We start from the raw sequence: 21771 nt of genomic DNA on the forward strand, positions 1-21771 counted from the left end.
TATTACAAATTGTCACCAACCAAAATCAGCATTCATGTTTAAGTATTGGGATTAAACTGAAATACTGCCTATTAAAACAAGGAATAACCCTTTAGGGATTATGTTGACAGTCACTCAGTACCTTAATGGTAACCTTCTATTCTGGTATCGATAGATTAGCATCTTAATGGCATGTAGTCTTTTCATTCTAGCACAAAAGCTTTCCTGTTTGTACATTGCCGTGTTCACCATTTTGCTGCAGAACGATCTGGACAATCTCTGCTGGCAGAAGTCAGTGGTACCTGAGGGTGATGGAAAAATTATCATAGAGGTATCATATCATATCATCATAGTATCATAGTATCGTGCGAGTTGGAAGGGACCTTAGAGATCATCGAGTCCAACTCCCGGGTTTCGAGCCCCCTGTGTAGCGAAGCGGCACTTCTACCCCTGCGCCACAGGGGGGATTCACAGGGGGTAGATGGACTGGATTTTTGCATCAACTTCTGTTTTGTATAAATATTCTAAGATCATCATTTGCTAAGAAACATTTTTAAAGCAAACCACTGAGACAAAAACCAGAGCATAAATACTGAAACTCAGTGCAAAAGGCAAGTACAAATGGGTTATTATGCAACTGGGGCTGCAGAAGCCGAAGTGAAACTTAAAAACCAGAGAGACTTGAGCTGAAAAAAAATTGCCAGAAGCAGTGGCAAAGAGCTTAAATCAGGTAGGATTACAAGTACTTTGGAAGGTTTCTGCTGTAGATTCGAAGTTGTCATCTCTTTTCAATCTCAATATATCTTTACCCCATGCACTGACGTGACCTTTTATTCAACCTAAGCTTGGATGACTTTGTGCTACCTTCCAGGAAAGGAACTCTTTTTGCTGCTCCTTCTTATTCATTTTGAGAAAAGGATTAAATCTTTCCTCTGACCAAGCATACAGGCATGCTAAAGTGAAGCCACTTCACGCTCCTGGCCAAACAAAGAACAATAATACCCACAATAAGCAAAAGCAGATGGCTTCAGTGGCAGGAAATGAATGAGCCAGACTGCAGGTAAAATGGCTTTCTGAACACATCTCAGAGGTTTGTAATGACAGGTTCTTTGTTATCTGGGGCCTCCCCACAGGAGGCCAGATGTCTTCTGTTGTGAAGGGAGATAGATAGAGATGCTCTTCCTTTTCCTCCCCCTTTAACTTATGGCTGTTTAAGTTACTGCTAATGGAAGCAGAAGCCTGTTTTTCCCCCTTGCTCTCTGATGTTTTTGGAAAGAGAAGAGATAGTTGTGAAGGGGTATTCTGATATGAAAGGAAAGGCCCAGAACTGGCCTTTACCTCCCAGTGACCCTAATTTTAAAGAACAGGGAGGTCAGTGCTGCTAATTGCACTTGAAAGGATTAACCACTTGATTGCTTTCATTTGGTAGGAAAAAAACCACTATTCATTAATCTAAAAGCTGAAAAAATGCATCAGAGGTATCACGATGTTTTCAGCGTGAGGTTGATGACCTGGATGGTTTGGCTTATAGCAGTTTTGAAATTAAATAGAGGATTAAAATCTTTTTGTAGAGGGGAGAGCAGGAGGTGGGGAAGTACATCTGGTGCTCAGAACAGATTTGCAGCAGGAGTGATAATAAACTCCTGTTTCTGTCCTCATAAAAAGTTTTTGCAGGAATATCAACATGTTAATTATGGATATTAGATGTGCTTCTATCACTTGGTATAAGAAGAGCCTCAGTGTAATGCAAGAGTCACAGCAGATGAAAAGGGACCTGAACCAATTCCCGGATTTAAAATCTAGTTTTCATTTGGGAATTAAAATTACTTTTGAAACAGATTCTTAATTCCCATTGTTCAAATAAATGTAAATAAATAAATAGTACAGAAAACTTAAATTTGGAAGCCATTTTTAACCTTACGAAACTATGTTCTGAAAGTAACAAAGAGCAGCTTATATAAGCTCTAATCTGACCTCCACTTCTTAAATAAAAAAACATGTTTTCAGGAGAACGCGTCTTGGAAGAAGCTTCCCCTCCCCCCAGGATTTTTCTCCCTGGTTCTTGTAAAACACCAGGTCAGTGGGTTCATTTTATTTTTGTTTGATGAAAGTTTCCATCTCGAATTTGTGTGATTTTTAAATCCCTTCTATGATTTAAAAAAATATTACAGCAATCTTCAAAAAAATAAAAACAGATGAAAGCGTCAATAAGCCACCAAAATTCAAGCCAAAGGAGATAGCATTAATCACTGTAAAAAACCCCAATAACCTCTCAGTAGCAGTAAAAATGAATAAGAAACGTGTTGCTTCAATAGCGTTGAGACATGACTGATTTTTCTAACTGCTTGGTACACATGAACTCACCATGTTATTTACAGCTTTGCCACGTATGAATGTATGTATCTATGTACTTGTACATACACACGCACATTTAAAAATGCATTTTCTTATTCTGTCTTCATGCCTGTGCTTCCTTCAGCGCTGTCATAATTCACACACCTCATATGGACTCATATAACTTAACTGGCATTTCTTCTTGCAAATGGAGATATGCTTTGGTTGTTCATTGAGATGGGGTTTTATATGCATTCACTTCTGCAAATGAGCTTACAAATCTGAAGGTAAGTGCAAACTGCAGGGAGTGTATCTGTAGCTTGTTGAAGGCAATATTTAGTTGGATTTCATAAATATCTTGATCCATTAAAAAAATATATATATTATATATAGCAAATTGGTTGTTTGAGTCTGCATGGATTCCTGTGTAATAGTAAAAAAGTATGCTTTTGAAGTTTTTTCAATGTAACATTTGTATGTTAATTAGGATACGAGGGCACTCTTAGCTGGAGAGTATGGTAGATGATAATTCAGCCAGATTTCTAGAGGAAAATATACAACAGAAACTTTGGAACTTCTGTTTAAAAATTATCTATTACAGCTCTTCAGTCTGTGTCACTTTGACAACATTTTGTTCCTTGTCAGTAATGCTTATGAAAACACTCAGAAATGTGCATCCACATTATATTCTACCTGTAATCAAACATTTTTTAATATCTTGAGAGTATAATTTTTACCAACCTAATTTTATTTGGCAAAACAACTAGATTAAAAAAATACATATTTGTATAATTTTGCTTGTAAAATAACAGATGAGGTACCTCTGCCAGCACTGCCTTTACTGCTAGAGCTTGGCAAAGGCGCACGCACAACTACACTCACATGTGATGACTCTGCCAGCAGTCCTATGCATACCAGCAAAAATTAAATCAGAAAAGAGCCTTATTTATGCTGTGCAAATTTGTACGATGCTGCAAAAGAAATAACACAGTAGATTCACGGCCTGCCTAATTTAAGGGAGTGCTGTTGGGAACACTGAGGTCAGAACCACAATCTATCATATTTCTTGTCTGTTTATTTAGCTTCTGTCCTGAAAAAAGATCTACATTTTCAGATAACTCCAAGTGCGCAATGAGCCCTTTCTGCTGCTTAGAATATAAGAAGATGGCACGTACAAAATTTTACTATGATATCCCGTAATAATATAAATTGGTGTTCCCCAAAATAATAACAAACTTATCTAAACACCTCAATTCTGTTCGAAGGAATCTGTGGTTATCCAGGAAATTGAGAATAATTTTAATACAACAGTACGTGAATGGCACTATAGAAATCAAGCAGTGACATTTAAAGAGACCTCTTTTCTATTACAACAACAATTTTCTGGAATCAATCTTCAGGTATGTAATTTATACTCCATTTACTCAATGTGGCTTTTCATTTACTGTTGTCTCCAATCCTCTATTAAATACCATCCTAATAACTTCAGGAAGATTTTGAAGTCACATACCTGAAATCAATCTTACTGGATAAAACATATGAAACATCCAAAACATAAATAAAAAAGAAGCAAAATGCAAAATCCTTTTTTTAAGAGTTTGATCCATACGGGACAAGGGCCAACTTCTCCAATCCCCACCTGAAGAAATTCACAGTGATTAGCATATCAGGTTCACACACTACAGTGCAGTATTCAGTAAACCATTAATTCTATTCAGATAAATAATTTCAATCAGACTGCTCATCTGAATAGCTCTACAGCCTTATGTGTGCATGTTGTGCACACACGGTACACTCAACCGATTCATGTCATGCACACATAAGGTTACTTTTAGAGGAAAACCCTTAGCCATGACTAAATGTACCATCTGTTTCCAGACTTCAGTTAGGTTAAAATTACAACAGATCATCATTACAAAAGAAACAAAATAAAAGGTTGTTACCTATAGACAGACACTTTATTCTTTTCCTGCGCCACACTTGGCGTTTTTAATCAATGTGTACATAAATGAAAAGAAAAAAAGCAGATTATCATATTGTCCTTTGTAGTTCTCTTTCAAAATCTCCTGATGGTAATCCACGAAGAAATAATAAATTGCTTCTATTGTGGAAAGGTATGTATCTGGCTTTCCTTTCTGATGACGCCAAAAGCAAGTTTTCCTTGTTTTCAACTCAATTTGTAGTAACCCTGTCATGAACAAAAAAGTGACATGGATTAGAGAAGGAGGACTGGGGGATAGGATGCCAAACAAGCCTTCAGTTTCTCAGCTTCTGGCTTTGCTGCTAGCCTGCTGGCTGCCTGCACGCATTTCCCTCCCCCACCTTCATTTTTCAGCTGCAAAACGGCAACAATATCTTCTTTGTGATTCACTTTGAAATTTGATGGAACAAATCAAGAAATTCCAGTGCTGAAAATTTTAAGTAATGAGTAACTGTGGTTTGTGCCCGTGGTAGTTAGTAATTCTATGGTTTTACTACTGTGCTTATTGTTATTATAGCTATACTGTTAATTTTCTGAAGAGGTCTTAGTAGCAGACTTAAAAAGTTGTTTGAGACAGGAATTCTACTCCTTCCCTAATCTTCTGTATTCCCAAATTTGATAGGCAACTTTTGGAGTTAAGTTTGCGGCTGAGGTTGGAAGGGACCTCTGAGTCCCATCCCATGCTAAAGCAGGTTTCCTACACTATGTCACACAGGTTGGCATCCAAATGGGTCTTGATTATTACCATAGGAGACCCCGCCATCTTTCCAGGCAGTCCGTTTAATTGTTTTGCCACCCAAACTGTAATGTTCATCTGTGCATTTGTGTGAAACCTCCTGTCTTCCAGTTCTGGTCATTGTTCCTTGTCTTATCACTACACACTCCTGAAAAGAGTCTGGCCTTGTCCAATTGTCTCCCACGCTTTCAATATTTATAAACATTGATCAGATCCCCTCAGTCTCCTGTATCCTGAACAGATCCAGGTTTCTCAGCCTTTCCTCATATGGGAGATGCTCCAAAACCTTTATCATCTTTGAGGCTGAGGCAGAAAGGATTCACATACCCTGGATTTTCCTTGTCTCTACTGTAGAGCCCTGAATAATAAATCAACTTGCATTATTTTAAAAAGGTTGTGAAAACTTGTGACAGAATTCCCACTTATTTGCATAGCACTCTCCACCTTTGATTTTGAGGGAAGAAGGGAGATGAAAAGGACAAGAGATTTGTCAGTAGAAGAGGATGTAGGGAACTTTAATACAATTTTGTATATTGGTATTTCACTTAACCGATTCTGTAGCAATAACAACCTTCTTATTTTTACCTTGAAGTCTTTCATCAGTTATTATTTTATTAGTTTGATTCCAGGTACTGTCAATAAATATTACTTTCTTCAGTTTAGTGCCTTCATTCATGTTGTTTGAGATGCATTCATTTAAATCTTTTTCTTCTGTAGATTCTACTCTTGCTTTCTTAAGAAACGGCTCTTTGGAACAGCCATTGTCAGAGTCACCAACACCTTTCCTCGAGTACTTTTGGAGATGAAAAGCAATGTCTTTTACTGAAACTGAATCGGGGCCAGGAAAGATCAGTGCCACCTGAATGAAGGAAATTAATGAGATCTGAGCAATATGCTAATGAAGCAGTACAAATTGTTTCATTAAAGAACAGAAACTTTGGATCCCCACCCACAACCATTTAAGTGAGTAGAGAGCAAGAATTTCTCTTTAAATATTATATATATATATATTCTTTCCTCAAAGGCTAGAGGATTGCATTAAAATAATAAATAACAACACTTAACTTTAAGGATGTTTAAATCTAGCAGATGCTGTCTAGGATAAGCAGAATAACTATTTGAGTATTTTTGAATGCCTGGGTATACCACTTCTTATGGTACAGTATCACATATTATCTACCTCCTATGGTGCTGGAAACCGGAAATTCAAGGTGCTTAGATGGTGCTGCAGTACCTTCAAGCTTTGTGGGACAGCCCATAGCCATTACACATCTGTTGGCCCATCCTTTGGGATGCTCAAGATGGAACGGACTGGATTAACAGAACAGTGCTTTCTCCTCCCTCTGGGAGAGCCCAGAGGACAGCAGTATCAGCTGCAGGAGGTATGGAGATAGCTCCGTTTTCCCCAGCACAAAGCCCTGTTATTTATCTGGAATTTCTTACTTCATGTCTTCTTTCTTGGTATTCTGGAATGCAAGGGTACTTGTAAATTGTAACATCATCAGGTGCCAGGAGCTTAGCATGCACAGCAGTGCTCTTGCCATCAGTTTCATTGGGGTGTTTAATGATGTCAATCTTCAAAGGTAACTAAAGCGATAAAGAAAGAAAGAAATATTTATTATCACATACAAAACATACACCTATCTTATACAAAATTCAGGGTAAATCCTTATGGACATGTAATTAAGACAAACTTTAAATAGTTTACAATTATTTTTTTTATTTTAAATCTAAACCAGAGACAAGCGACAAGCAGCACCTGTCACATTCTCTGAGTTCACGTAAATACCTAAGTATGCAATGAATGCAATTTGACGCTGTAGCACTGGTGTGGTTAAAAGCTCTAGAAATAGTATCAGAGTATAGATAAGATATGGGCTTAATTTAAGCAATACAGTGAAAATATGAATACTCATCTGTGTTACACATTCACCCTTGGTTACAGACAAATCAAACCTTATTCACAGTACATTTTGTACAGGCCAGAGCTGGTATAAGCTGAAGAATGAAGGTAACAAGACTTTTTGAAACAAAGCTAACTAATGCTCATAGTGACTTCAGCTTGTCTTCCCAGCAATTAGGCACACAAACACTCACGTGAAGAGCAGCACACTGTCAGTGCCTGTGCATGCGACTTCTCAAATCAGAACAATAGTTTTATCTAAATGGAATTTACTCAATCATTATCACTACCGGGTTAAAAATTACTGTTTGTAAAGAGTGAATTAGAAAAGAAATGGTGTCAGACCATCTGTTCTGTGTCCCTAGTAAATAAAAGGCACAAGAATATGATAAAAGATTCTTAAGAAATATTAACCTTCACTGTTGGGATTTCTGTAGTAGGGACAGCTTCAACAGGAACAAAGCAGGTGTAACAATAAAACATCCTTGAGCCACTGCATCGTGGGCATTTTGATCTCCCACTTTTTTTTGCCTTTTCAAGTACTTCCTGTGATGCCAACTGTAAGTTTTGAAGCGGGTCATCCTGAAATGATGATGGAGCCTGCAGTTCTAGACTTCCCAAACATGCAACGTTTCTTTTTGGTCCTTGAGAGTTTTCTTCATTTAGAATTGTAGATGAACTTAGAGACATGGTTAACTGAAACAGACAATGTAATTTACCTGTTAAATAAAGATCTGCTATAGTATGAAGAGATTATTCTATACGATATGATTCCATATGATCCTATCTGACCCAGTTACTGTAGTACCAAGAACTCCAAAGAGATTTCAGGAGCAGGTAAACAGCCAGACAGAACTTGAGATCCGTATTCTTAATGCACAGATTCATCGTTTTACCCTGATAACTCAACCTACTAACTTTGCTGCTTTTTTTCCTATGGGCAGGATCTGTGTCCACCAGCTTGTGAAACACTGCCTGGCAGTTCCTACCTGCAGGATCAGTCCCATCAGTTTTCAGCATGAGTACTGGTAAGGAATTCAACGTCTACAGGTCAGAAAACTTAAGATCTAACTATACTGAGACTTGGATCTCTGTGCTGAGATGTATCGTGTACAGGCAGGCAAAGAAACTAAATGAAATTCTTGTTTATAGAGCTTTGTGAGAGAAAGAAAATCATCCAGGAACGAGGCTTGAGGCTAGATTAACACTTCTGAAGAGGGCTGTGGTACTCCATATACTCGGTAGCAAGCACTAACAGTCTAAACTCATTCTGCAGGAGCACGTTTGTTCAGTAACACTGACGGAGCAGCCTTTTTTTCAGGTTTCTCCTTGCTTTGGGTAGCAGTAACACGGCTCGACCTGCCCCGCCGGGTTCGCTACAGCTGCGTGCCACAGCTCCAGGCTCGCTGTCTGCCCGGCTCACTCTCGCTGCCGTTCAGCCCGTGCAGGAGCAGTGAGCCGCCTCTGCGCGCTGCGCTGCCCCACTTCAAATGCAAGCCTTAATTCCCGTGTTTACTTCTAACTAACCGAGGTTGCCTTTTATGTCAAGGATCGCACTTGAAAAATGATGTAACCCAACAGCTACGCGTAACGAAAACAAACAAACAGCGATTCCCCAGATGTGGTCCGAAGGGAACTGTTTAGATAAAACCAAGCGTCATCTAATTGAAAAACAACAAAGATAAAACGCTCGGCAAACTTTACAACAGGCACGTAAAATTAATCCCAGATAAATTAAATACTCGTGCACGCTTTGATACCTCTCCCTCCCGCAGCGCCCAGCTTTAACTTTTTAAAGGTCAGGGAAACCCGATGGAATGAAGTCCCAACGCCAGGCGCACACAGCTCCCCGGCTGCCATCTGCTCTTCAGCAGCTGGGAGCGAAGGGCCAAACCCGGCCCGCACCGCAGGGCGGCGGGCGCTACTTCCGCTCCGTCCTCCGCAGAGCCGCCGGCCCCGCCGCTCGCCCGCCCCCAGCCGCGCGCTCGGTCCCCGCCGTGCCTTCCTCGTGGCTCGCGGAGCTCCGCGCCGTTCCCTGCCCGCCGGGCCGCCTCCCAGCGCGCGCCGCGGCCCCGGAACGCCCCGGAACGGCAAGCGGGACCGGAAGGACGTGGCGGCATCGCTGTTGGGCGGGAAATGGTTGCTAGGGGCCCTTAGCAACGGCACGCGCCCGGCCTGCAACGCGTGGCCGCCCGCCCTCAGCCCCTGGGAGCGTTAAGCCTTTCCCTATATTTTTATTCTATTTATTTATTTATTGCCCTCCCCAACGGATGTACGTGACCGTGTTTGCAGCTGATGCCGAGGGCTGGAGAGTTTTGTCACGGTATTTATTTTGTTGTTGTTATTTTTCTGCAAGCTTCTCTGTGGAGCTGGGGCTGAGCGAGGGCACTGCCCTGCAGTCACATCCCACGGCCTGTGGTCACGGGCTGCGTTGCGAGGCTGACATGCCTGTGCAAAAGCAGTAATTTTGGTACAGGGAATGTTTATCTTGACCGAGCCAAGGGCAGTCTGTGGTATCTTAGTTGCAGGAGCCCTACGGGAAGAATTAACATCGTGGGCACAGTTTGTGCCAGGTTTTGATATGTTACAGCCCACAGACCTCTCTGAGTTGGGTGGTGCTGCGGCCTGCAATGCAGAGGGCGCTGGCCATGTGCTTCATCCTGCGCTGCATTTCACGAGGCGTGCGTCTCATCTGCTTGAGTGATTTCTTTGGGTGCTTTACCCAACTCTTGTCAACAGCAGAGCTCATCATTCAGAAGCCGTGTCTGGAACCGGGATCGCTCCTTGGTATTTGATCCTGTGCAGCAATGAAAGCTGCCATCTTAACCATCCTTAGCAACTGGTGCTGCACCATTATCTTGTTCTGAATTCCTAATTTCACTATTTCCCAAAGAGGTTTTTTTATTTTTTGAATGGGTGTTTCTTATGTTCTGACATTTCTTACATGTTGTTTGTGCTTGGAAGTAACAGTGTAAATTGAGTTTTTAATTATACTGAACCTGGGATATGCGAGTCGACTGATTTCAGTAAGACTTCTGCTCATTTGCAACCCTTGCATTGCTTTCAATTTATAAACAAAACTGGAGCATGTAGAAGCAGAGCAGACATACTTGGTGATGCAACTTTCACATTTTTTTCCCTGTATATATTTTTAAAGTATGTAAATGATATAAATATCTTGCTACTTTGCATGGATATGTTTAGAAGAAAACGGAAGTTCTGCTTTTATGATTGTGTCTTCTTTAGCATCTTTCTCAACATTCAGGAATGTGAAGTGATTCTTCTGTTTTTTTGCAGGAATGACTATGAATGAGCTGTATATAAGCTACAGCGATTGCCTTAATTGTAACTTTCAGTAATACAGAGTTTAAATATACATTCATATGTGTTGTCTTATGATTTTTAGGGCATTCTGGTGAGAACAGTTCTTACCGTACATCTGTGGAAAATGGAAAAGCCTCCTTTGACTTTTGAAGAATTCCTACGGTCTCAAGACTTGGTGAGTCCAACTGCTTGTTGTTTTAACTGCCCTTGTGTACAATGGAGTGAACATGCAGAAGTGGGGTCATGAGCAAAGCCATGTGAATGTAAATATCAAGAACTGAGTTTGTACTTGGATTGTATTCCCTAAACCCTCAGGCATTGAAAACTAAGGGGTTTGCAGCAATGGCAGCCCATCAAGAGAGTAGCCTTTCTGCTAACTTCCTTTTTCCAGAAAGGTAAACCATGGAGGAAGTTTTTGTCTGCTGTGCAGCACTTTTGTATTGTTGGAAGCATGCTTGAGTGATGACACTGACCCAAGCTTTGTTTAAAATATTTGATCAGGCCACAGCATTACTAACATAACACAAAGTGCTGAACCCTAAGGCAAAATGTGCCGATGAGTATGACTGGGTGAACAGCTAGCTAGTTTTGTTTTTTAACGAGCTTGCTTTCTTTTCTTGTACTGGGAAGCGTGTTAAGGGAAATCTTTCAATGTGCTTTTATATTTTGTTAAATAATTTAATATAATGTGAGCACCAATGATTCTTCAAAATTACATTATTTTTGAAGGAAACAGAAAATTCCTTTTGACCTGCCTACATAATATGCAAGTATTATTGACTCAGAGCGTTGAACTACAGAGCTATGAGGAAAATTGTTCTACTGCACTGAACCAAAACTCACTATCTCATGTAAACAATGAAAGAAAATTGTTTAAAAATGTTTTTTCAAGTGGAACATTTCATTATAAGAATTTAATTTTTACTTAAGGACAAATTATTTGCAGGAACAATCTGATATAAAAATTGAAACACTGTCATTTTGGATAATGTGCAAATGAATTATTAATGTATTTTAGTTTTCCAGTTGGTTTCATTTGCCTTTTCCTTTTTTATCCTAAAACGCCTGTGTGTATTACTAGTTTGCTCTTCATTTGATTTGGCAGGGAGGAGGGAGAGAATGATTTGTTTTTCTGTCCAGCTATAATTGTAGAACATGTCATTGTTTTTCAGCTATATTAGGGGTTCTGAAAACAAATTGATCGTTCCATATCAACACTTAGTAAGTAATTTCAGGGAAGTAACCAATTTGATGACTGACATCAAATGACTACCATTGGTTTCAACAGGTAGTTCAAATGTTTAAGCTACTAGTTTTAATTCTTCCCTGACCAAGAAGCAGTTTCTTCTTGTGCTTCCAAGGCTGTTCTCAACAGATGGAAGACATTACCGTCCGTTCAGAGAACTTAAATTGCACATGATTTTATTTGTCTCTTTAGAAACATAACAACCCTTTTTTTTTTCCCCGAGTTATCTCTTTTTCTAACTAAAAAGTTATAGTCCTTTTAATTGCTCTGTGTATGCCGTAATGGGCCTCCTTGGCCTATTTCTGCTTTTCCCTCTTTTTGAGATGATATAATCATCTCTGAATGCGGCACATGGAGCAGCAGGAAATTGCAGTCTATGTTAGCAACGTTGCCAAGATCTGACGTTCTTAAAATGTGTAAGTAAAATGTGTTTATACTGGTATTGCAACTCTTTAGCCAGAATAAATTTCACAGGTTACCAAATTTAATCTTTCCATTTGTACCATATTCATAAATAATTATTTTTGATATGGACTGATTGCAGAAGGACTGGCCAAGATACGTCTGTTTGGATGAGCCTTATTCTTTGGTGGAGAACCTAAGAAAAGACTGTTCCTTCAGCGCTGTCTCTAAGAGTCTGTATGAACATGCTCCATTGACCGCCAGTTCACTCTCAGATTTGGAGAAGAGAATGAACACATGCCTTACTGAACTAAAGAAACACGCTGAAAGAATATTTTCATTACAATGTGGACCAGCGTCTCTAGAAGAACAGCTGATTGCCCCTGAACAGAGTAGTAATCAGTTCATATTTTTAAAGCAGAAACTGTAGTTACAAAATGAGAAAACAAATCCTAATGCCTTTAAAAGATGCACATAACTAGTGATTTCTGCCTACTACTTGGTAACAGTGCAAGTAATAGTAAAAAAAAAAAAAAAAAGAACGTAAATGGAGGTAGAATTTGTAGGTTTAGAGTCTGCAGAACTCCAGAAATTTAAGTAAAGTTAGCAGTGCACGTTGGACGTTTCCTAGGTACTATTTAAAACAAAGATATTGTTCCAGAAAAGTGTTTACAGCTTTTCCTCATTTGCAAGTATGAAGTGTCAATTTTATAACTTAAACAATCTGATAAATTGAAGTTCTGGTTCAGGCTGGAACGTTTTGCTCCAGACCTAACCAAAGAGTCTATGAAAACATGTTCTCCGCACATCTTGGTGTTATAGAGGAAGGATGAGATGTGTAGGAGGACATAAAATGGTGATTTTCAAGTCTTTCGATCCTTGCAGCAGTGCAGTAGGATGATGCAGCATCTTGTTTTGTGCATGCATGTATTTAGGCATAGCTAGAGATAAATTAGAAGTCTTTGTCCAATTAGAGCTTTTAATCCATAAAGTCCAGATTCTATTTCTAGATAAAATTTGCTATTTTTTTTTTTTTTGAAGAGATTTCTACTGAGAAAATTGATTCAGAACTTCAGACTCAGAAAAGTGAGATGAGCAAAACAAAGGTATATTACATAATTATGTATTTTTAGTTCTCTTTGTGGGTTAGATGAGGAAGGTAAAATTTGCAAGTCTTTTCCTTGGATCTAGAAGTTAGATTACATTTACCTCTGTATATTTTTGGGGTGGGGAAAAACCAAAGGAAAACAAACAGCCGCTTGTCATGTTGCAAGTCAGTGTTTCTGCTGTATGGCCAATCAGAAGTCTGTACTTGTCTGGAAACTGGTACAGGAGCGCATATGCCAAATATATCCAAAATGGCCAGGAAACAGTATCTCAGATTGAAAAAAATAATATATATATAGGTTGAAAGAAGCAAAAAGCCCGGCAAGAATGAAAAACTGGAAAGGGTTTATTCAATTTTTCTGATAGAAACTACTTTTTTTTGAGAAGTTTCACAAGAAACAAAGTTGTGTCAAAGATGGCAGCCATCATTTCATGTACTTTGACAGACTTATGGTAAAAAAAGAAAAAGTATTCTTTTAAAATAGAGTCTCCAGCTCTGCTGAAGGTTCCTTTGTAGGTTTTAATTTAGATTTTTCTTTTCTTTTTAGAGCTGTAGTGACTCTGGTTTTGAAAACCAACTTTTAGAATTATCAAGACATTTGGAAGCTTCAAAACTTTGAGACTTAGTCCTAAGAGGTTGATATTGCCAAGTATGTACTCTTTTCTTCAACATCCTAGTCACAAGTTGCCAATAAAAAGTATTGCAAAACATTTTGACTCAGTCATCTTTGTGTGTTCCACTTTCCTACAGGTTTTGGTATCACTCTTAGCATTTATTGAAGTTACAAAACTGCCAGATCTAGGAGATGTTTAATTTTAACTCATTTTTGTTGAAGAATTCTTCTACCTGCTCTGTCCCGTATCCTGCCATTGGCCAGTAATTAAAGTAGTGAAACAACTAATGTAAGATTCATATTAAAAATAATTTCAAAAACAAGGTAAACCCAGAGTTAAAATATAGAACGTGACTTTTTTTTTTACAGTCTCCTTGGCATATGTGTTACACATTATGTTAAATTACATGGGTTTTTTTGTTTGCTTTTTTACTGTATCATTGACTACTCATATCTCTCAGCACTCAGGGAATGATTGGACATTATGCACGAATAGAAATGATTGTCTGTAACAGCTCAGTCTAATTACTGCAGCAATTGTAATCTTGTTTAAGTATGCATTTGCAGCAAGTATGTAAAATACTTCAATGCTGTTATGCAAATGAATTCCAAATGAATTTCTTCTGTCTGTGATCATACATTCATATTCTATAGCTGGTGGGTATGAACCTCACGGCTGTGAAACTGATTTTGCATTAGCATATCAAACAGGGCCTCTCCACATACGCTATGATTACGTGCTCACGTCTCCCACCTGGAGACATAAAAAGTGAAGGTATTCCTTATTTCTTTCTTATGACCACAGAAGAAAAATGAAGACAGTGTCCAAGACCTTCCTGGTGCCCTGTTAATTAATGCTAGATAATGACTCTTCTTCATTAGGTGAGGAAAGATTTATTTGATGATATAGTAATTCCTTCAGTATGTGTGCTCCCATCTTTTACTGCTGATGAGGGATCCTAATTCTGTCTAAAGTTAAAGCTGTCACACCTGCATCTGGACTAAATTAGCCAGGAAAATTGCAGTTGACAGTTTGGAGTACTAATGTAATTGTAACCTTTCTATTCCAATTTTCTACTCCTTTCAGTGGGGATTAGCAGTGTCTTCCAATTCTTTGGTTACTTCATTAGCAGACAAATGAAAAGGCAGGTTTTTCTTGTGTGGTCAGTACTTTAATTAACGATTGAAAAGATAGGGATAATTTAGAGCTATGTCTCTGCTGTCTTTGTAATCAGCCTTAGATGCTGATCTCTGTTCTTGTAAGCTGTTAGTTGACCCAGGGTAACATTGTCCTTGGGGAAGCCCATTTGTGGAGGTGACCCACTGTCACTGCCGCCATTGCTGAGATGCACCTCTCACTGCCTTGCTGCGCTCACATCCACTGTTGGGTCTCCACAAATGTTCAGCAAGTGTTGCTAAATAGTGATGGGTTTAAAAATTTTGGCTATTTTTGCTTAAATATATGCAAGCATATCCCGATAGCCAAGTTACAAGTAATATCAAAATCCTTTTAACGCTTCTGCACTGGTTCTGGAACAACTTCAAATCAGCGCTTGCCTTCAGATGTCAATGGAAGTTTATATGGTGCCTGTATCTGCTTTGTTGTTAGGATTAGTTACAGTATTTGTGCTCTTGCATATTTTTAATTGTCTTAAAATTTAAATGCAACAAGTGTGATATGCTGCCTTATTAATTCTGTGTGACTTAGTTTTCGTGGTTTTAACTCTATATATTTAATAAACATTCTGTTGTAAGTTTAGTGAAAATTAACCAAAAAAGCCCCAAACAAAATAAAAACAACATGGGAGAGCTGAGAGAGTTTTTGGTAACCAGCAAATGCAGATGTGTCCCCATTTAGGGTGATGTGATGGTGAGATGCCCAAAGAATCTGCTGAATATTTCCCTGCAAGCTTTTTTTCCTTCAGTATTTCCTCAATCTGAAAGAAGGTTTCCATTTCCTTCTGGACTGTGCTCCAGATGAACACCCTTGCACTTCTATCATTGACTAGCTTCAGTTTGTTCTGTGGTTTTAAGATTTTAGAACTGCAGCGTTCTGTGTGATAAATATTTTATTGTTAGCTTGACAGAAGGAAGATCTTGAAGTCTTGGAGAAGCTTCTTTCTCTCAAAATCATCCACTGCAGCATTTTGGGATTTTTTTGTGCTGGTTTCTCCAAAAGTTTAAGGTATAAATGAATTTGATGCATTCCTAGATCTGGTATTATCAAAGAAATAAGCTGTAGATTCTGCAAGTTGGTTATAGGTGAAGACTGAGTGCATCAACTACAGACCCAAGACTAACTGACACGTGTAAATTTAAACAGCAGTAGGTAGACACATGAACAGCTGATTTAGTTAGCATATTTATATCATGATGCCTGTAATAAGCATTTAGGTCAAAATCGTTCATTTTGCTTTGCTTACTTTGTGTATTGATGCTAGGACCTGCATAAGGTATGATTTTCCAGTATTGAGGTTAAGAATATAAATTAAAAATGTATATATTCTATTACCTCAGGTGATCACTATGTTCTTTATTAAGAAGAGAAAGAAAATATTCAAATGCTAGGAGACTGTGGTTATGCACAATGGCTTCAATTCAGTACAGCACTTAGATTCCATCTTAATTATTGGCTGGCACACCACATATGCTTCAAATAATAGACATTCTTAAGTGTGATTGTGAATCAGGAACTACTGTGGTATACTTAAAAAAATCTGTCAATATGCTTAGAATGAAAGGTAAGAGTGAGAGATGGAATTATTTTAAGAGTATATTTCAGTAATGTTTCTTTATGTTGTCAGCACCTCCCATAATAGGATACATAAACATGAGCTCTAATAATCTCATGCATCAGTGTATTAGCTCACAACAGTATATGAATTCATGCTGATGCTGCCTTCTTGGGTTCATGTTTCACCCTTTGAAGCCCAATCAGGAAGATCAGGACCACTTTTCTGACTGAATTGCAGAAGGCTTTCTGGTGCTTTTTCATCTTGTTCTCAGGGATAGTAAAGATGGTTTTTTTTCCAGGTAAATGAACACTTAGTAATTCCACTCATATACAGAAAGGTGCTGTATTTTCGCTCGTAAGGATATAACGTGTCACATAAGCAATTCTGCATGTATCCAGGTTGATGGTGTTTGGCTGCACAAGAACTGCATGTATGTAGAAGTGAGGGCTGTCAGAAATATTGAGGGTGTCTAGAAATTATCACTTACTTGTCACAAAGTTGATTTTTTGGCTCATGCAGTGCGTGAATATTAACAATAGAAACAATGCTAAAAGATGAGAAATTTCCAAATTTTGTGATCTTAATTAGCTACCACGATCAGCTCAATATCCTCAAAGAATACTTTATCCTAATTCTAGGCCTAACTGTCTTGTTCAAAGTACGTAATGTGTTTAAATCGCTGTCCTCCTATTCCATCTTAACTGGGAAGTTTGATACTGGCAAAGCACATTATTGAGAAGAGCATTCACTTATTGCTGGTAATGCTGCCTAATGTTTCACCTAAGTGTGATTCTGCATTCTAATTATTTATTTGAGCAGTGAGGTTAGCTGGGTGTGACCTTGCAGTGTTTGATAATGATGAAATCTTGCTGCAAATAAGAGAAATTTCAGACAACCCCATTACCTTTCTATCTATTGTGATACAATTTAGCTACAGTATTGCAACTAGTTCTGTATGAGATGATGGAGAATTAATATATTTCCCCACTAAATTAAACTATCTTTGGGGCAGAATCGCCATATGCCCATTGTATTAGAACTGTGAGTATGGTGAGAGCTCTGATGTCACAGTGTTTGAAAGCTTGTGTGTCTTAGAGTTCAAGTGGGTGGCGACTGACAGTCTCTTTAGAGCTGGTGGTTATCAGGGTAATGCTGAAAAGAAAGCATAGTATTTTGAAGATTATACATATGCTCTAATCCAGTCCTATTACAGCAGTGATTCTGTTCTGGCACAGCTCTTGTAGCTGTAAATGTACTTAAATATTATAGAATTAGCCATCAAGGGGGTAATCATACCTGGAGACAGAATTGAGCTGATGAATGCTGATCGTTTCAGTGCTTTCTTTGTGATACATTACAGAAGAGTTATTGTTAAGAATCTAAGAGTAAGCATGTAATTGCAGTCAGGATAGAAGTAATAAAATTCAAATAAAGTACAAGAAAAAAAAGTATTATCTGAGAAAGCTGCTGAACATGGTAAGCATTGGTTGCATTTTAGTTAAACAGAAGACTAGGAGGTCTTCCCCACTGATTGCTTGTAGGTGGCCTTGAGGTTATTTCTCTATGAAAAACCCCAAACCAGAAGAAAGGTATAAATATGCTTACAGGATTCTTGACTGTACCTGTCCTAGAAGGTTCCCTTGGGAATGGTATTACCATCAAATATCTCCATGTCTTAACAGTGTTTATGATTCTTAGATTGTACATGTTACTTAATATCCATTTCAAAACTTAGATTTAGAGCAGATTTCTATCTTTAGTTCTCGTTTATTTAGATTTCATGACAATGTGGAACTCATTATCTTCTATGTTGAAGCTGATTGACAAATGCAATAGAAATGTGTTTTTGAAGTAGGCACAAAACGCAAAAATACTTACTCAAAACCTTTATGGCACTCAGTGTTTCTTGAGCAGAATTTTCTTTTTAGTTACAGGCAGAGAAAATTATGTATAGAAATAAAAATACCCTGAAAAATCTAATTTGGAGAAGGTTTACATATTTCAAGGTTATATGTACCAAACCTCAACTGGGTCTTTAACTTGAAAGAGTTGCATAAACCCGCAGTAAAGTCTGTAATGTGTAAAAATAGATAATGGATGGAATTAACTGAAATTTAGTCAGACTGAGAAAAAAAAAATCCTGAGAAACAAGGATATCGCTGCTATGGCAGAGATTCTATATCTGCATGAAATTTATAGTGTGGGAGCTGTGCAAAATTCTACTGGGATGAATACTGGAAACCACTGACTAAAGTAAATTAAGTATCGCTGCCAGAATAATTCACAACCTCACAAAAAATATGCAAATGTATTAAATTACTGGAATTGGAACAACCTCAAAATAAGGATATTTATTCGTGTACGAAGTCAAGCAGAGGTAGAAGGGAGATAGCAAAAAATCTCTGGTTGAGTTTAAATATGTGAATATAGTTTTTTCAGTTATTGGTTTTTTTTCCTTAGCTTAGGGTTGAGCACAAGTATAGCATTGTTTACATTTGTTTCCACTGGATACAAGAAAGAAAGTAATTTTAATTTAAATTGGGATGAATCATGGGGCATTTTCCTAAATTTTGTTTTATTTATTTATTTATTCAGGTCTAAAACCAAGGAAACATGTATGGAATAAATAGAATCTTGAAAGCTGTAAGGTTACCACTGCAAATCATAACAGTAAAGGTGCTACTGCTGACAAACCAGCGAGTGAATCTGCCAGATCCACAGCAGATCGTAAGTCTTGTAAATATTTTTCGAACTCATATTGCACGTTGTGTTTATGCATATTGTGATGTAAATTACAGTATGTTGCAAAATCTAATTGTCAACATAAATTACTAGTAATATTTTCACTTTATTTTTGTGCAGAATCAAAATGTCATAGCAATTAAAAATAAATTGATTGGTCATTTCCTCTAATCCTGCTAACAGCTATTTTTTTGCTACTCCTCTGTCTAGCATGTAGTCCTCATTTTCATTCTTTGTTGCATTCTGTCTGCTACCTCTTTGTCTTCCCTGTCCTGGTGAATCAGATATTTGGCTGTGTTATTCTATGGTGATAGATGGCTGTTCTTTTTCATTGCTGCTATATTAACATCTTCCTTCACAGTTCTTGCTCTCATGCTGCTTCTCACTTTTTCCCTTTCTGAATGTTTTGTGTCTTCAAGTTAGCCAGATTATTCTATCTTGTATCATATCTCCCATGTCTGAAGTTTCTGTTTTCCTTCCTTCTTTGTACTGCCACTCTTTTCTTGCTATTCTTAGTTTTCCTTCTGTCCCCAAAGCTGTTCCAATATTTGCCTTTTTTTTTTTTCCTATCCTTTTTCTTGCATGCTCATGTGATTATGTGCTTTTGCGGATTTAGATCACTCCACCATGGCCAAGGTAAGGAAACTTGATTTTTTTTGTAAAGCAATTCAGAGGAAAACATGTGTGAGAAAACTTATAAATTTGCTGGTCTTAAAGATAAGCTGAAGAAAAAAATCTGAAATTCTTTAGTGGTGGAATCAGCCTGAAAGGGGTAAGATGTCTGTGTGCAGATCTCCAGCCTCCACTGTTCTCAATGATACAACCCTGAGAAATGTTGTCAACAGCTATGTTAAATGGTTAGGAAAAGATAGAGGCTTCTCTCATATTTATTAATGTTAAGGAGAGAATGTTTGGAGCATGCTGTACTGAGGAAATCCTAAATTAATGAAATACTGCAGAAATATTAGAGGCAAGGAAGTCTAAAAAATTTTCCTTTTTTTCCTGCAGTAGTTCTTTTTGAGTGTAATAGAAGGGGAAAAAAAAAGAGGACCACCGTTTCTTTTAAAATGAATGTCAGTGTTATTCTCTTCATGTTACAGTCTTGGATGGAAATTCTTGTTTACAAAATCCTTTTTTGTGTGTTTGTTGCTTTGTTTGCAGTACAGGTTTTAGAAACAGAAATATATTGTTGAAAACAATTGTCAGAGGAACATTTGGGTTTAAAATATAATATGCTTTTACAAAACCAAAAGCCAGTGGAAACATTTGCATGATTTTTATAAATTCCAATGGTTTTCTTCTGGTATAATCATGTTCCCTTTGCCTTCTGGACTTCGGTCGTTGCTGTGTTTTGCTAGTACACGAAAAATAAGAACATGAAGCTCAGTAGAAAGTGATTATTTGCAGAGCAGGTTCAATAAATCACCTCAGTTGTTGCTTATAACAACACTTCTGGCCTGAGTTTGTTTCAATGACAGTAAGTCTTTGAAGTCACTGGAGCTATTGTGGTCTTAATGCTTCTTTGCAAAAGAAGATAGAATGACTTCTTTTTTCCTATGAAAATATAATAAAAGGGAGAAGTCTTTCTATTTTAGCTCTTCCTATTATTATCCTATTCTGTGCTCTACCACAGTGCTTTAGGCTCTCAGGGCACTCTCAGTTTTGTTTAATAGTCTCTTGTTCTCATTTATGAACACTGAGAAGCTTGTTGCTTGCCCAGATCCTCTGTGGTGCGTAATGTCCCATGAAATCAATAGGAAAAGGGTGTATAGGCAAGTCAGTGTGTTGTGTCTTACACAAGAATTGAGCATCCATGGTTTCCACATGTTCAATTTCATCTGGAGGTCTCATGTAGTTTTCCCGTACTCAGTTAGACATAAACAAACTAACCTTGTTAGCTAGCTTGAACACAGACAGCAGTCTAACCATGACAATATGGTGTCCTGTGTTGCGACCAAAATCACTGTAAATGTAGGCATAAATTCAGCAATATCTCCCCTGCTGACTTTGGGCCTGATGAGATTATTATGGTGATTTAAAACTAGCATGGAAATGCGTTTAATGTATTAGCAGCATGCGTAAGGCTTGTACCTCTTTTACTTACACAGGGAGTAGAACTTTGACACTGGCTTTCTTAAAGTTATGTATGAAATTTATGGCAGAACCAAATTTCAAAGGCCAGTAGATGAATGATGATAACTCAGCAGTCACTTGCGATGACTTGGTTTGTGTCTATCAAAACTGATGCTGTCCAAGGTAATAATAAATTGTGAGAGAGCTGGGACTCTCACCCTAGAGAAGTGGAGAGTTGGAAGGCATCTTATCCGTATTTGTAGAAACTTGAAAGGAGGATGCAGAGAAGCTGGGCTAATCTCTTAGGTGGTACCCAGTGCCGGGACAGGGTGCACTAGCTGAAACGTATGTTCTATTTTAACATCAGGAAACCCTTACTGCGCTGGTGACTGACCAATGGAACTCTGCTTGGAGTATCCCTCTTTGGAGATCCTCCAAAGCCGTGTGAATGTGGCTGTGAGCAGCCGGCTTTAGGTGACCCTGTTGAACAAGAGGTTTTGGACCAGGAGTGCCTCCCAACCTCAACCATTCTGTCCTTTTGTGATTCTGTGTTGGACTTCAGTTTGAAATCATTGTAAACTTTGTGCCAAGTGTA

General features: G+C 38.2%; 1 protein-coding gene across 3 annotated transcripts; it reads right to left on the reverse strand.

Annotated features, from left to right (window-relative positions):
• Positions 1-263: 263 nt before the first annotated feature.
• DTWD1 (DTW domain containing 1) lies at positions 264-9051 on the reverse strand. Of its 3 annotated transcripts, XM_072345465.1 has the most exons (6): positions 8694-9049; positions 7348-7629; positions 6474-6617; positions 5616-5889; positions 4257-4501; positions 264-281 (listed from the first exon to the last, which is right to left on the reverse strand). In XM_072345465.1, exons 2-5 carry the CDS (start codon positions 7621-7623, stop codon positions 4272-4274), a joined length of 924 nt encoding a protein of 307 aa, XP_072201566.1. In that variant the 5' UTR covers positions 7624-7629; positions 8694-9049; the 3' UTR covers positions 264-281; positions 4257-4271. The 3 variants fall into 3 exon arrangements, with proteins under 3 accessions (XP_072201566.1, XP_072201567.1, XP_072201565.1); XM_072345466.1 differs by lacking the exon at positions 264-281 and having other exon boundaries at positions 2869-4501; positions 8935-9051; XM_072345464.1 differs by lacking the exon at positions 264-281 and having other exon boundaries at positions 2870-4501.
• Between the last annotated feature and the right edge of the window lie 12720 nt (positions 9052-21771).

Source organism: Excalfactoria chinensis, chromosome 10 (genome assembly GCF_039878825.1).
Source record: "Excalfactoria chinensis isolate bCotChi1 chromosome 10, bCotChi1.hap2, whole genome shotgun sequence".
Classification (NCBI taxonomy): Eukaryota; Metazoa; Chordata; class Aves; order Galliformes; family Phasianidae; genus Excalfactoria; species Excalfactoria chinensis.

Coding starts and splice junctions, on each gene's coding strand:
- DTWD1 (XM_072345465.1), bottom strand. CDS start 7,623: ATGTCTCTAAGTTCATCTACAATTCTAAATGAAGAAAACTCTCAAGGA. Junction 6,618..7,347: donor CAGAAATCCCAACAGTGAAG/GTTAATATTTCT, acceptor TTATCGCTTTAG/TTACCTTTGAAGATTGACAT. Junction 5,890..6,473: donor ACCAAGAAAGAAGACATGAA/GTAAGAAATTCC, acceptor TCCTTCATTCAG/GTGGCACTGATCTTTCCTGG.